At 45.3% G+C, this 15,297-nt stretch overlaps 1 protein-coding gene across 2 annotated transcripts in view; it reads left to right on the top strand.

Annotated features, from left to right (window-relative positions):
- Positions 1–15,089, top strand: part of DCAF5 (DDB1 and CUL4 associated factor 5) — a 98,455-nt gene extending 83,366 nt beyond the window's left edge. For both annotated transcript variants that reach the window (XM_030855342.3, XM_030855341.3), the window contains exons 8-9: positions 3,847–3,974; positions 10,423–15,089. In XM_030855342.3, the coding sequence (XP_030711202.1) occupies positions 3,847–3,974; positions 10,423–12,195 (1,901 nt within the window). In that variant the 3' untranslated portion in view covers positions 12,196–15,089. The remainder of the gene's footprint in view (positions 1–3,846; positions 3,975–10,422) is intronic.
- The last annotated feature ends 208 nt before the right edge of the window (positions 15,090–15,297 follow it).

The following is a 15,297-nucleotide window of genomic DNA, read 5'->3' as shown; positions in this document are numbered from 1 at the left end:
GCAATAACCATTGTTACCTGATTTTTTGACTTCTTTTCCTGCAAAGTAGTACCACTCCTTTATGTCCTTGCTTCCCATCTTGCCCTATCACTGTGTTCTGCAGGCTTTTGTTTGCTACTCGAGTCTAGAGCTACCAGATGAAGTTTTCCCATGCTTCCAGCATTTCCTATACCAATATCTGTCTTTTTTTTTTTTTTTTTTTGCGGTACGCGGGCCTCTCACTGTTGTGGCCTCTCCCGTTGCGGAGCAACAGGCTCTGGACGCGCAGGCTCAGCGGCCATGGCTCACGGGCGCAGCCATTCTGTGGCATGTGGGATCTTCCCGGACCGGGGCACAAACCCATGTCCCCTGCATCGGCAGGCGGACTCTCAACCACGGCGCCACCAGGGAAGCCCGGTTATATAGTTCTTGGCAAAAATATTCCCCACCTAACTTTTTCCAACTCGATTCTCCTGTTGATGAGCAGGCTCTGGTTAGATAATGGAGGAGAGGAGGCCCCAAGGTCGTACTGGTATTGGCATCTTGACATTAGCCATTTCAGACTAAAGAAATTTATCTGGTATATACAAATCTCCAGAACTGATAAAACATCTATTCTCTAAGAATCATTGTATGTAAACTGTACAGTAGCAGCTGTATTCAATTACTTGAAACCTGGAAACCAGGAGAGGGACTATAGAGAACCTCTCTGAAGCCCATTCATTGCTATGATTCTCTGTACGCAGCCTGGGTTACCTTATACAGGTGGCAGCAATACTTCCTGTACCTGTTTTCACCTTCTGTCTCTTGGCTCTATTGACTTCCTCTTCATTTTCAGATTTTCTGGGTACACATTTGGGTAGGAAGAAGGAGAAATAATTTCTTATTAAAATTGTTGCCAAGGGACTTCCCTGGTGGCGCAGTGGTTAAGAATCCGCCTGCCAGTGCAGGGGACACGGGTTTGAGCCCTGGTCTGGGAAGATCCCACATGCCACGGAGCAGCTAAGCCCATGTGCCACAACTACTGACCCTGCACTCTAGAGCCCGCGCACCACAACTACTGAGCCTGCGTGCCTAGAGCCTTGTTGCTCCGCAACAAGAGAAGCCACCACAATGAGAAGCCCACGCACCGCAATGAAGAGTAGCCCCCACTCGCCACAACTAGAGGAAGCCCGCGTGCGACAACAAATACCCAACACAACCAAAAATAAATTTATTTTTTTTAAAAATTGCTGCCAAGAAGAGAAACCAGATGAAGTCACAGTGCTTGAAAGAGCATTAGAAACAGTTTTTCCATGGTTTGAATTTTCAAGCATTGATACCCTTCAGTTATTCCTTAGATCTGAAAGTTATCGTAATTGTATTCTAAGTCATCTTTGACAGAAAGATTGGTTTAGTTGATAAACTTTAGTTCTCTGGTAGCTGATTCTTTAAGACATGAGACCTTCTAACTGTCCTCCTTTGGTGGTACTTATTCTAGAATTGCCCTCTCCTGAAACACTATCCATTTAACAATGGATACCTGCTTTAGTTTTACTAAGTTCCTGTTTTAGTTCAGGCATTGCACCCCAGGTTCTGGGTGTGCAAGAGATCCACTTCTACTCTCATAGACTATTCAGTGTTGGCAATGTGATGAAATGTCCTGTGCTGATACTGTAGAGCTTGCAATCACAATACCATTGGATAGAATCTTCTTCTTCCCCTCTTTTAAATTTAGGACTTAAAAAGAAAATCAACTTGTACAATGACTGCCAGGATTTAGAAATCAGTTATGACCTTTTGACTCCACCCCTATTCAAACCTTTTCATCTCTTAAATGCCAGTGTTACAGAGGGAACGATATTAGGCATTACAACCAAACAGACTCTGGTTCAAATACTGGCTCTGCCATTTACTAGCTACTTGAAAGAAGTCACTGAAATTCTCTGAGTCACTTAAATTCTTTTTCTTAGAGGCAGAAGGATTAAACAAGAGATTGGTACTAGGTTCAACCGTAAGTTTCTTTGCTAGTGACCACCCCAGCGTGGGTATGAATAGGAGTAGGATGTTGGAAACGTAGAATTCAGAAGAGATCCATGAGCAGGACTGCTACTTGTTGAATCAACCATATATAGAAAAGAAACTCACCCAAAGGAACTCCTTGGGGTGGTGAGATCACTGTATTGAGACAACTGTTTTAGATTCCCATGGATCCCTTTTCCTTAATTCTCTCAAGTTTCTTTGTACTTTGACTAGGCTCAGGTTACCTTCCCCTCCTCCCACTCCACCCTAGGAACCTAGTGCACTCAGGCTGCCTAGGGGTTCCCATCAAGGCAGCCTACCTTTGGTGCTTAAACCTTTCCTAATCCTTTGTCTCCATAAAAACACACCTATGTCCTAGTTACTTTTCTTCTCCTTTATAGTTTATTAACAAACATGATGATGTTGGGCTGAAATATGAACGGCTCTAAATACATTATCCATCCTGAATAATTCAAATATTAATAATGTCAAACATGGGGGAAAATTTAGGCAAAGGATATTTTTGTCACTCACAAAGTAGAGTAAGCACCTGGTGCTAGCCAAGTTGGCACCACCAAGGAGCAAATCAGTACAGTCTGAAACCTCTTGCTGTCATAAAAAAAAAGATATGTACATGTCAATAAAGAGGGATATCTTTCATGAGGCAGAAGAGGTGAAGGAGGAATTGTCAGGAGGCCAAAAGCAGAAGACACCTTCTGCAGAACCAGATTACTTCTGGAAAAGGGATGTTGTTCTGGCCATTTTCCCTCCAGATACTGAGATGAGAAACGTTTGGAATAAATGTTTGAACAAGGTGGAGTTGGGACTGGGATGGAGGCGTGTGGAGCTGAGATAGTGCGTGATGGTACTTTGTGCCCTAGTGGTGCCATGCTCCTGGTAGGGTCTAAGAAGGCACTCATTGCTTAAATAAATGAGCACTCATTTGTTTGTGTCTGTATGCATCACGTTTTGCCAGTTGGTGTGTACTGAGCTGTTGATGGCTGCTCAGAAGTGACCTTATTCAGAACTTGGGTGCATTTGTTCTGTGTGAGTGTGATGCCCTTACCAGTGAAGTTGAACCTTTGAGATTGTCTCGAGTTCATAAATGATGACATTTTCATCTATAAGTTCTAGGCCTCTGGTACTTTTCGCCATCATTGAAGAAGAAAGCCTACAGGATGGTCCTTAAGATACAGCTTTCCTATCAATGGCCTCCATACATGGTGTATTTAAGGCCCACACTCTCTAATTCTCAATACCTGGGCTCTGCTTATTATGAAAGTGACCCATATCTCCTTTCTTTATCCTTAGTTCTCCCTGCCATCAGAGTGAAGAAGGGATTTTCTCCATTATTTTCCCAGAGGTTTTTGTTTGTTTGCTTTGTTTGCTGTTTTCATTATAGAAAATGAGGGCAACTGGATCAGAGATTTTTTTGCGCGTTTAAGTAATTACATGCTTCTGGTTCTGCATGTCCCTGGCTCAGCTGCCACCTGTTCTCAAGCAGTTCGGTCTCATTTTGCTTATGACTGGCCTTTTTTAAGGTAACACTTGGATTCTATCTTGGGGATCAAAACCTTGAGAAATGTTTTAAGTGGCTGTGGCTTCATTGACAATGGAATTGCAGTGGGTGGGCGTGGGCAATGCTTAAAGACTAAATAAAGGCCCTTGGTAAGAGCACATATGCCGAGAGATATTTCATCTTCCTTCTTTCCATAGCAACTTTATCTGTAAGATTAAGCATTCTCCTGGTGGTATAGTTAATAAAATATCTCGGCTCTGGTTCAGAGCTGTTTGTTTGCCATTACTGGAACCTGTTTACTTCCATCTGTTTCGTCATTTGATTTTTGTTTCCTTCTGTCTTCCCAGGTGGCATTGGTAGGGTGGTCAACGGAGCCTTCATGGTGCTGAAAGGGCATCGGTCTATTGTGAACCAGGTCCGATTTAACCCCCACACCTACATGATCTGCTCTTCTGGTGTAGAAAAGATCATCAAGGTGAGGCACCTTACCCTCTTGTCCTTTTAGAGAAATTATTGCAATTCGTAAATGGAAAAAACTAAATGTATGTAGGACCTCATAGCTAAACATACCGAAGGTCTATCAGAATTCTCAATTATTTTGACATATTATAAAATACGGAAAAATTGATGTTAAAGAGGGTGGTTTTAAAACCCTCCTTTCAGGGCCATTTTTAAAAATAATCACTAGGTTTTGAAACTAGATACTACCTGTATGCCACTACATTTCCATGGTCTCTGATCTGGAGTCTGATGAATTCTGCTTTCCAAACCCCATCTGGTGGTAAAGAAGCTATCATCCCCAAAGTTACTCTGTGTGCACTTTTCCTTAATTGCTGTCCTCATAACTAAGTGACTACCGGAACCATAGCTAACTTGTCTCAGGACATATCAAAATATTACAACCACATGCATATCAACCACTGCATGTGGTTGTGATTGAGGCTAACCACTTGCATCAACTGCACATTGACTGAATGAACTTAACTCTGCCAAGGAATATTTTTAGAGCTTGCAACTGAGAGACCCAGCCTGGCCTGCGTCCACGGAAGGATGGCCCGCTGCCCATCACTCACATTCCAGTCGCTAGTAACCCTTTTCCACATCTGAGAAAATGAGGGTTCAGGGCAAAGGACGAATTCTTGAGGACCCTGTGATAACTTGACTATTAAATAAGGATAGATGATCTCCCCCCCTCCCCAGCAAAACATAAAACTCCTCTTTTTCTTCCCCCAAAATGACATTGAAAACCTGAGGGAAGTTTCAGGGGAAAAGTAAAAATTGATTTGTAACAAATTGGTAGTTTTCATTTTCTTTCATTCTTTAAAAAAAAACAGAAAACTATACAACTTGTATCTGAGGCAGAGGAAGCTATCAAAAATGTAATGTTGGAGTATGGGTCAATATTTTTATTTGTCCTTATTCCAACTTCCTTTATTTAGGTTTTATTGGTCCTGTGGATCAGGGCTGACTTTCAAGATTGCATACATTTATTTACCCATAAATAAACAGGGCTAGAACAGGACTTCTAGATCATTTTTACTGACTTTTCCTTTTGTAGATGATGAGGTTTAAATTGTAAATTTACTGTCTGGGGTTAATTATACAGCTAATTAGTGGTAAGGCTAGCATAGAGCCCTGTTCTTTGTTCTTCCTGGTATACTGCCACATTTACCATGCTAGCGGGAAGACAGCAGGCAGCCTGATGCCCCTGCTGGGTTTGATCATCTCAGTAGTCCTTCACTTGGGCAGTCATTGAATTGCCCCTGTCCCTTGCATTGTTTTCCCTTCTCCTTTAGCCTGTGACTCATGGGTTGGCACAGTAGCATGTCCTCTCTAGGCCCATTGACATCATTCTCTCAGGGAGCTCTGCTTGAGCATCTCCTTTAGAACAGAGATTCCTGCTTGGCTGTACACTCTGGGATGCTTCTGTGCTAAGTCTCCCCGATTATTGTTTAGTCAACCGGAGTCCTTACCCGAAAGGTCATAGGTTGGAAACTAGCCAAGTTCTCAGAGAAGAAGGAGAAGAAAATATTTTCTCTGTGAAAATATTCAGACTAAACTATGGAGCTCACTGCTTTCAGGTTCCAGTGAGGTCTGAATATTGCCTCACCAGTAGGCATGTTTAGCCAATTAAAACCTTAAGTCAGTTAGTACCCTTGGGCAGCCCTTCGAGTCTGTCTCCCATCTGTCAAGTGAGGGCGCTAACAGTGACTTGACACCTAAGAGTGCCTTGTAAGTTACCTGTGCCTGACAATTTCTGACTATTTTAATAAAAGTCACTTTCTTGTTTGCTGTTTCTGAGAGGATCAATGGCTCAAAGACCATCATTCCACCATATTCTAGTCCAGCCTGCTTTTCTCTCTCCACCTCTCTCTCTACTCACTCCACCTTCCCCCTGACTTGTCCTTTGCTGATGCCTTTCTGGCCTGGAGGAGAAGAGTCCCTATTGTCAGGGCCAGCCTCTTCTCACCCATAACAGGTCTTCTATCCCCTTGAATTGCCCACACTTAGCAGAAAAAAGGGGGTTCATTTTGTAGTTAAACATAAGAGATAGCAAGATGGAGCAAATGCTGGCATTTTTTTCCTCAAAGACCAGTATTCATTTACTCACCCTGTATTTGTGAACCATACCTACTGTCTGCAATTTGTGCCAGGCCCTGTGAGGAACACAAAGAAAGAAAGGTAATGCAGGTCCCCATGGGAATTGGTGACCCAGTAGGAGAGAAAAGAAATAAAGGTAATGAAAAATGCAATAAGTACATAAGAGATAGAAACAGTGCTGTGTGGGGAGGGGGAAATTTTTTTCCCCATCTGGGGTAATCTCAGTGTAGGTAATACTTGAACTAGATTTTGAAGGAAAAAGCCTGCAAAAGAAAAGAAAGGAGTAAGATGGGAGGACCATTCTAAGCAGAGAAAATGGACATTTAATTATTTCACTGAATCAATAAATATTTATTGATCACCTACTGCATTCCAGGCAGTGTGTTCATGAATAAATGCTCAGAAGCAGCAAAGTGTAGGACCAGTTTAGAAAATGATCATTTGGCCAAAGTAAAGAGCACAGAAAGGGAGGACTAAGATGTAAGGCAGGGATGGTAGGCCAGAGGTGGGCCCAGGAAGTCTTGGAATCCGGATTAGAGAGTGTGGAGCATCCCTGAATAACAGCTTAAGTCTCTATCTGTGTAGTTTTTCTTGGTAGGTGGGCAAATGTCTAAATTTAGTGTGATAGCACAAAGAGAGAAGAGGGCTTAGAGTTGCTACATCAAGCATGTCATGGTCACCTGTGTAGATCAGAACACTTGTTACTTAAATTGCTTTCCATTTCGATGATGCTTTGAATAATAATTGAACTGCATCCTTTTCCTCATCAGCCTCTTGTGCTAAACTTTTCACTGGGCTTGAAGAGAAAGCTGCTCATCCCTCCTGCTTTTCTCATGAACTTTGCCCCCCCATGAAGAGAAACATCTAGCCACACTTAACATGCAACAGGAAGTTGTGTTTTCATTGCTTCACTTCTAAGTTGTTGACTTTCAGTGTAAGAAAAATAAACAATTTCACAAATGTTTGAAATTGATATTTTAGGGATGAGGAAGGACTAACATAATCGGGATGGTCAATGCTTCTGCTGTTCAAAAGTCTCTTTGAGGATGAGTCTCAGACCTTCTAGTTGAGGTATTCAGTTGCTAAACGAAGGAGGAAGCACCACAGTTATTGGTGCTTTGGTATACGTTATATCATTTTATCATTCTCATTTCTACAGTTGAGAAAGAGGTTTCCAGGATGAAGTCATTTGCTCTGGGCCATGTGAAGTGTTGAGGCTCGGGTTCCTACCTGTTCTACTAGTTCCCACAGCTCTGTGCGGCAAGTCCCTTGAGGACTGAAGACTGGCCGTCTGGGATAGGGGTTTTGTTTTGCTCTGAATCTTAGGATTGCATGAGACCCATCTAATTTCACTGTTTAGATAAGGAAGCTGAGCTTCACCCACGGTCACCAGCGAACTAGAGCTGTGTGGGAACCCACATTCAAGACTCTTGCCTCCTGATCCAGCGTTTTGTTCCATTACTCCAAGCTTCAGGAATGAAAGTCTACCTCAGCTTAATACATTCCAGAGCACATATAAATGCCAACTTTCAGTATTTTGATTTTCATTCCTGAAGTGAAGATATAGGAGGCTGGGTAGTAGATTAAAATCTAGGCTTGTTGGATAGTTGGGCCAGCAAGAATCTCACCATTAACATTTTGTGATTCTGTTAAATTCTGAGTTTCTGGGAAGTACATATAGATTTCATATTATGCAACATGGTTAGTAACATTTTCCATTTTTAAACTGGGGGAGTGAGAACTTTAGCCCAGAATATAGACTAAGACCCCAAAACACCCTAAAGGCTTTGCCTGTTGGACCCCTCAGTCTCTCTCTTTTTTAATTAATTAATTATTTGGCTGTGCTGAGTCTTAGTTGCAGCAGGCGGGATCTTTGTTCCCACATGCGGGATCTTTAGTTGCGGCATGTGAACTCTTAGTTGCAGCATGTGGGATCTAGGTCCCTGACCAGGGATCAAACCCAGGCCCCCTGCATTGGGAGCATGGAGTTTTAGCCACTGGACCACCAGGGAAGTCCCCCCCCCCCCTCAGTTTTTTTCTAAGCCACCAAACTTTTATTCCCAGAGACATCTGTTTGCAGAGATAGTCATTTACAGCTTGGGCCATTGCTGAAGGCCAGGTCTAAATGTTTCCCGAAAATTGAGTCTCACAAAGAATTTGAGAATTGCTTCAGGCTAAGCCTTTATTTTCCGCTACTTATTGTATGCTAACTATATTCCAGTGTTTCTTAAAAGTTGGTCGCCCCACTTACCCCTTGAGTGCTAATTAAAAGTGCAGGGCTTCCCTGGTGGCGCAGTGGTTGAGAGTCCGCCTGCCGATGCAGGGGACGCAGGTTCGTGCCCCGGTCCGGGAGGATCCCACGTGCTGCGGAGCGGCTGGGCCTGTGGGCCATGGCCGCTGAGCCTGCGCGTCTGGAGCCTGTGCTCCGCAGCGAGAGAGGCCACAACAGTGAGAGGCCCACGTACCGCAAAAAAAAAAAAAAAAAGTGCAGACCCCTGGTAACCTACCCATGACTTACTGAATCAGAATCTCTAAGGGGGGTGCTCAGGAGTCAGCTTTTTTTTTTTAAGATAAAACACCTTGATTTATTTATTTATTTATTTTTGGCTGCGTTGGGTCTTCATTGCTGCGTGTAGGCTTCCTCTACTTGTGGCGAGCAAGTGCTACTGTTCGTTGTAGTGCTCGGGCTTCTCGTTGCGGTGGCTTCTCTTTGTTGTGGAGCACGGGCTCTAGGCGCGCGGGCTTCAGTAGTTGTGGATCGCAGGCTCTAGAGCACAGGCTCAGTACTTGTGGCACACGGGCATAGTTGCTCCATGGTGGGATCTTCCCAGACCAGGGATCAAACCCATGTCCCCTGCATTGGCAGGCAGATTCTTAACTACTGCGCCACCAGGCAAGTCCCAGGAGTCAGCATTTTAATTATTCTTCAGATAATTCACGTGCATGCCAAAGTTTGAGAACCACTGCCTTAAAACTCCCCTGGGTAAGATTATGAAGCTGGAGATGGGAGAACACCTGAGGAGTTGTGGGCAGGGAACAAAGTTGAAGGAGGAATGAATCTGAGTTGGGAACTGGTGAAGACACTTAGCCTAGAAGATTTCTTCAGCCCCTCTTGAACTGGGGATCCTCCAAAGAAACACTGTCTCCCAGGAGATCAAAGTAAATCACGGAAGGAAAGGGCCTCGGGAACAGGGCTTACAAGAAGGCGAATTTGTCCTTGGACAGCTTTGCCGAAACAAAGCCATTGTCTTGATAGGGGATGAGGAGCCACTGTTTTCTGGGTTGGGTGCTATCTAAATATAGACACCAGCCTGTCAAGGCAAGAAAATCATCTGGAATTTCATCTGAGTTGCCATGACTACCAGCTGATGTAACTGAGCTTCTCTGTGCTGCTCTGGACCAGTCTGGCAGTCAGGTGAAGCTCATCGTTCTCATTTGCAGTGACAGCTTAATTACCTTGGATATCGTTTTTGCATAACTTATTCAACTTGTAAAGTTGGGCTTTTGCATTCAGACAGACCTTAGTTTGAATCCTAGTTCTGCCACCTTTTGGCTATGCGCCCATGTCTCTGACCATGGAGTGGAAGGGTATTAAGGGATGGGTCTGTGGTCTTGGAAGGTGTGTCCTACCTATTCCTGCAGCTAACAGAAGAGTTGGGGAGCAAGCCAGCAGCTCCCTGGTTAAGAGAACCCAGATTCCTGGGTAACTGATGCCTGCACGTCCAAGAGGGAACTGCAGTGTAGGCAGCTGGCTATTCTTATCAAGCTCCAGTAAGCAATTCCCATTAGTTTAAAATAGAAATGTTGCAGTTGGGGAGAAGTAGAGTTATAGGCTGAAATATTAACTGTCGCAGAGGACTGACTGCTGGGTCTCTTTTCACTTTGGAAAAGTGGTACCTCTCCAGTCTTCTGAGAGTTTTGAACACATTGGCCAATCTTCAAGTCATCCTCTGTGCTCTGAGATTATGAAGGGGGTTATTGTAGTTTCCAAGCTACTAATAGAGGAAGCTAAAGGGAAGAGGGGTCGTGGCAGACAGGGTGTGTGTTTATCCTGGGCCTAGAGACAGGACTTGGGTCTCCTGAAACTAGGCTAATGCTGTGTCCTAGACCATGCTTTGTCCCACATTTGAATCTGGAAGCTTCCATTTTCATATGTGGCCCACATAATCCAGTCTGGATTATATTTTTAAAGTTGGTTAGCAAGTCCTGGCTCAGTGACGGGGAGGGTCTGGGGAAGCTCTGCCTTAGTGTTCTTTATGTTCGACAGCTTTAGAATACATTCTAATCAGCCCTCATTGGTTTTGTTTTCGCCTTCTGTGCAGATCTGGAGCCCATACAAGCAGCCAGGATGTACCGGAGATCTGGATGGTCGGATTGAGGATGATTCTCGCTGTCTCTATACCCACGAAGAGTACATCAGCCTTGTCCTGAACAGTGGGAGTGGCCTGTCCCACGACTACGCCAACCAGTCTGTGCAGGAAGACCCCCGGATGATGGCCTTCTTTGACTCCCTGGTGCGTCGCGAGATCGAGGGCTGGAGCTCCGACTCAGACAGCGACCTCAGTGAAAGCACCATCCTCCAGCTGCACGCAGGGGTCAGCGAGCGTTCGGGCTACACCGACTCCGAGTCCTCGGCCTCGCTGCCCCGCTCCCCTCCGCCCACAGTGGATGAGTCTGCTGACAGCGCCTTCCACCTGGGGCCCCTGCGGGTCACTGCCACAAATGTGGTGGCTTCAACTCCGCCACCGCCCACGTGCGAGGATGCCACCACTCGCCAGCAGCGCCTGTCTGCCCTGCGGCGCTACCAGGACAAACGCCTCCTGGCTCTTTCCAACGAGTCCGATTCAGAAGAGAACGCCTGTGAGGTTGAACTGGACACAGATCTCTTCCCCCGGCCACGGTCTCCCAGCCCTGAAGACGAGTCCAGCAGCTCCGGCAGCCCCAGCAGCTCCGAGGATGAGGAGGAGCTGAATGAACGGCGAGCGTCCACCCGGCAGCGGAACGCCATGCGGCGCCGGCAGAAGATGCCTCGAGAGGAGAGGCCTGGTGCCCCGACCAAGCCCACTGACACCTGCATTGGAGAAGACAACTATGATTACCCCCAGATCAAAGTAGATGACCTCTCTTCTTCCCCCACCTCCTCTCCTGAGCGGAACACGTCCACTCTGGAGATTCAGCCAAGCCGAGCATCGCCAACTTCCGACATAGAGTCAGTTGAGCGCAAGATCTATAAAGCTTACAAGTGGCTCCGCTACTCCTATATCTCCTACTCAAATAACAAAGAGGGAGAGAGCTCGCTTGTGTCTGGGGAGGCAGATGAAGGGAGAGCAGGAACCAGCCACAAAGACAACCCGGCCCCTTCTTCCAGTAAGGAAGCCTGTCTAAACACGACCATGGCCCAGAGGAGCCAGGACCTGCCCCCCGCAGGCCACAGCAAGGACGCTTTTAAAGAAGGGACTTCTGCCATAAATCCCAGCAATGGCCCAGGCCATGAGCCCAGCGGTCACCCTTGGGCTGAGGCACCAGAGGACACCTCTCAGGACACGAGTAACACTGGTGGCTCTGTAGAACACTCTTTTGAGACCAAGAAGCTCAATGGAAAGGCCCTGAGCAAGGCCCTGAGCAGCCGGGCTGAGGAGCCACCCTCCCCTCCTGTCCCCAAGGCATCTGGCTCCGCTCTCAGCAGCGGGTCTGGCAACTGTCTGAGGACCCAGTCTGATGACAGTGAGGAGAGGAGCCTCGAAACCATCTGTGCCAACCACAACAATGGGCGCTTACACCCCCGGCCCCCTCATCCCCACAGCAACGGGCAGAGCTTTGGGGAGCTAGAGGCGGTGGCCTGCTCGTCCCCAGGACGTTCGGACACTGATCATGATAACTTGTCCCTGACGGCGATGCTCCTACACAAAGATTGTTGTGGGTCTGAAATGGCCTGTGAGACCCCCAGTGCTGGAACGAGAGAGGACCCCACTGACCCCCCAGACACAGACAGCAGCAGGGCTGTTCATGGCCATAGTGGCCTCAAAAGGCACCGAATCGAATTGGAAGACACAGATTCGGAGAATTCCTCCTCAGAGAAGAAATTAAAAACATGATAAATACAAAGGGAAAACAAAAAGCTATGAAAAGTAGCTTTATAAAAATTTTTAAATCCTGTTTAGTGAACACAGAGGAAAGGAAAAATAGTATTAAAGGCACATGAAACCAGGGCCTGAAGTTTTGTGTCTGATGCTGCTCCCTTCTATTCAACAATGGGTCTGATGTTTAGCTGGCCACTGGCTGTGCTGTGTTAAGAAAGGGAAACAAATCCAAGTGACTCCTTTCTAGTAAGACTTGAGCATAGTGTACCTGTGCAGATTCTGTTAAAGTAAATCCTCGTTGAGATGTTTGACTTGTTCTTGTGTGTGTGCGCTGGCATGTGTGAGCTCATTGTCTCAGACTTTTCTTTCTTTTCTCCATCAGAAAGGATCTATGGATCTGTATTTTCTGCCATCTCACCCCATTTACATGCCATAGGTGTTCTGGTCTTAATAATGAGTGCCTGCTAAATCAGGTTGTGTTGCCAGTGAGTAGTGGATTTATGCTGAAAGAATGGAGACGAGAATGGAAATAGGCCTTCAGCCCACTGGCTGTGCTGGAAAGGAAAGCATGGTTCCTTTCTTAAAGAAATCTTCCATGTTTTCTCAGTAGCACTTCTTCATTGATCATTTAATGTAGACGTACTAAAAGTGGAGCGTTTTTAATGCTAATGAGAGGTTAGCACTTAAGATCAGATTTCAGAGAACATAGATAGACCCCTGATAAATTTTCACTGGTTGCAAATTGAGCGATGGCGCGATACCATACTGTAGGGAGGCCATAACATATAACTAGTTGTGGGTAACACTTTAACAAGTTAGGTGCTAGTTCCTATGAGGCACTCAGAAAGCCAGCAGGCTCTTCCTGACCGCGTGTGGTGGCATCTAGGCATATTGAAAGAAGGGGAAAGACAGCTCTCGAGAGATTTGTGCTCAGACTACTAAAGTGAATGTTATAGGTGTGTTAATGAAGAAGTATAGGAAAGAGCAGAGTATGGTACTGCCTTCATTTAGTTCAACCCAAAATGGTCAGAATTGGTGGAACTGGCATCTTCCCTCAGGCTTGCTGTCCACAGAGACTGTGGTGTTCTGACTGGATCTTGCAGAGCAGGAGGCATCTCGAAGTAACAGATTCTTATTGAGTAGGTCTGTTAGGAGGCAGAGAGTATGGAGAGAGGAGTCACTGGCTCTGTTTCATTAAGGTAGATAAAGATTGAGAGAGGAAAAGACCAGGAGCTTTTCAGCATTGCAGTGGTGGTCACACTCACTTGGTTATTAATGAAGGCCTGTACAAGACGGGAAGACCTAGGATGACAGATACCTTGTTGGTGTGGATGTCATGAAAAGGCAGGAGAATACTGGGAAGAAATGAGGGAGAGAGAGAACACTACAACTTTCTTGAGCACAAAGGTGCTAGACAATTAGGAGACCAGCGGCACTGGCTTAGAGAGGACCTAGCATGTGACTGGTGTGGCCTCACTGATCCAGCGTTCTTTTTAGGGAAGGACCCGTCCTACTGGAACTGGGACCAAGGGGAGACAGCCTGTGGAGGATGATGACTTGGGTGAATTTAGTCACTGGGGGAAGGGGGGTTATTTATAAAGGAAGGTTGTTGATCTAAGCCAAAAGGAGATATCACCTTGCTAAGCTTTGTTAAAAGAAAGATGTGCCTGGTGTGTGTGATGTGACTTGGGTGTAAAAACATTGGCTTAGGAGAAGGAGACCAAGGAGTGTGAGTAGCAGTGGGGATGCTTACAAGTTAACAACTGTAATCTCACCGGGGAGTGGGAAAGTGATTCTGTAACCATTAGAATTACTTTAATCTGTAATCAAAACGGTTCTATGATTTGTCTTTGACTATTCACAGATAATTGTAAATTCTGGTTTTATAAGCCCAAGTCATTTTACATTTGCTTTTCCAAAATTTATTAAATTGGAATTTTTTAATCCTTTATATACAAAAAAAAAAAGATATAATCACTCAGTGTGTGTTTCTCTTCCCCTTCCTAGTCAGCATTCCCCTTCCCAGTCTTTTTGTTTAATATTATTTAATCTAGTCAGTAGCTAGCCACTTCTGACTTCTCTAAGGACAATCCGCATATCTTTCTGGAGAAGAAGTAAAGTTCCGTTGGGAACTAGCCACTTGGTAGTTACTGTTCCCAAATGCAGAACTTGGTCTTTTCATGTTAAGAGCCGTTATCTCATTTGGGTACTCAAAAGAGAAGTCAAAGTTCATTCTGGTTCAACTTTAGTATCCAAGAAAGACATTTTTAGCAAGGATGGCTTCCATCCTTGGGAGACATCCCAGGTTCAGCTTGCCAAGAGATAGGCCCCGCAGCATACCCACAGAAGCAGGCTGAGGAGTGCTTGTCTCTGTAGCCATTCCACTCTCATTTCCAGAAATCTCCTTTCTGATCATGGAGAGATCAGAAGTGGTAGTTCCTGCCACTACCACTTCCAGGGTCCCTTCGCCTAAACTTGAGACGCCAACTTTGGAGGCACATTTAATCCTCAGATTCTTCCATGATAGGTATTTTTACTAACAGGGCAGATGGCACTGATTAGGTTATGAGCTATTCAGAAGTGCCTCTTACGGTTTTTTTCCTGCATCCTGTACATAAAATTTTAAGTGGCTGGTCCAGATTTATAAAACCTTCCCTCCACTTTATTTTCCACCTGGTTTTGTAAATGATTCCCATGTCTCTAGGACAACAGGTAAATGAGTTAAATGAATAGTGGGCTTGGGGCAAAAGAAGGTTGCAACTGCGCTTGATTTACTAAGCCCAGAGTCCCTTGTTTGTCAAGGTGCCTTCCTCTGCTGAAGCCTTACCTCCTCACAAGCCCCGCCTCTCTCCCGGCAACGCTAGCTCTTCTCTTGTGTATATGCAAATAAACCTATTATTCACTTTTAATGGCTTCCTCTTCTCTTCCAGGGAAGACTTGGTTGCTTAGACACCCCTCCTCCTTCATTTCTTTCCTGTTTTAATTCTTGCCTAATTGAAAACTTGATTCAGAGCCACACTGAAGACTAGAAGAAAAACTGCGGTGCACTACATCTATGCCAATGATCATTGTCACTTCTAGGTGTTGGGACAAAGGTTACATTGGGACAACAACATT

Source organism: Globicephala melas, chromosome 2, assembly GCF_963455315.2.
Source record: "Globicephala melas chromosome 2, mGloMel1.2, whole genome shotgun sequence".
In the NCBI taxonomy this organism is placed as follows: Eukaryota; Metazoa; Chordata; class Mammalia; order Artiodactyla; family Delphinidae; genus Globicephala; species Globicephala melas.
Note: the sequence above shows the minus strand (reverse complement) of the source record. Positions and strands in the feature narration are given on the sequence as shown.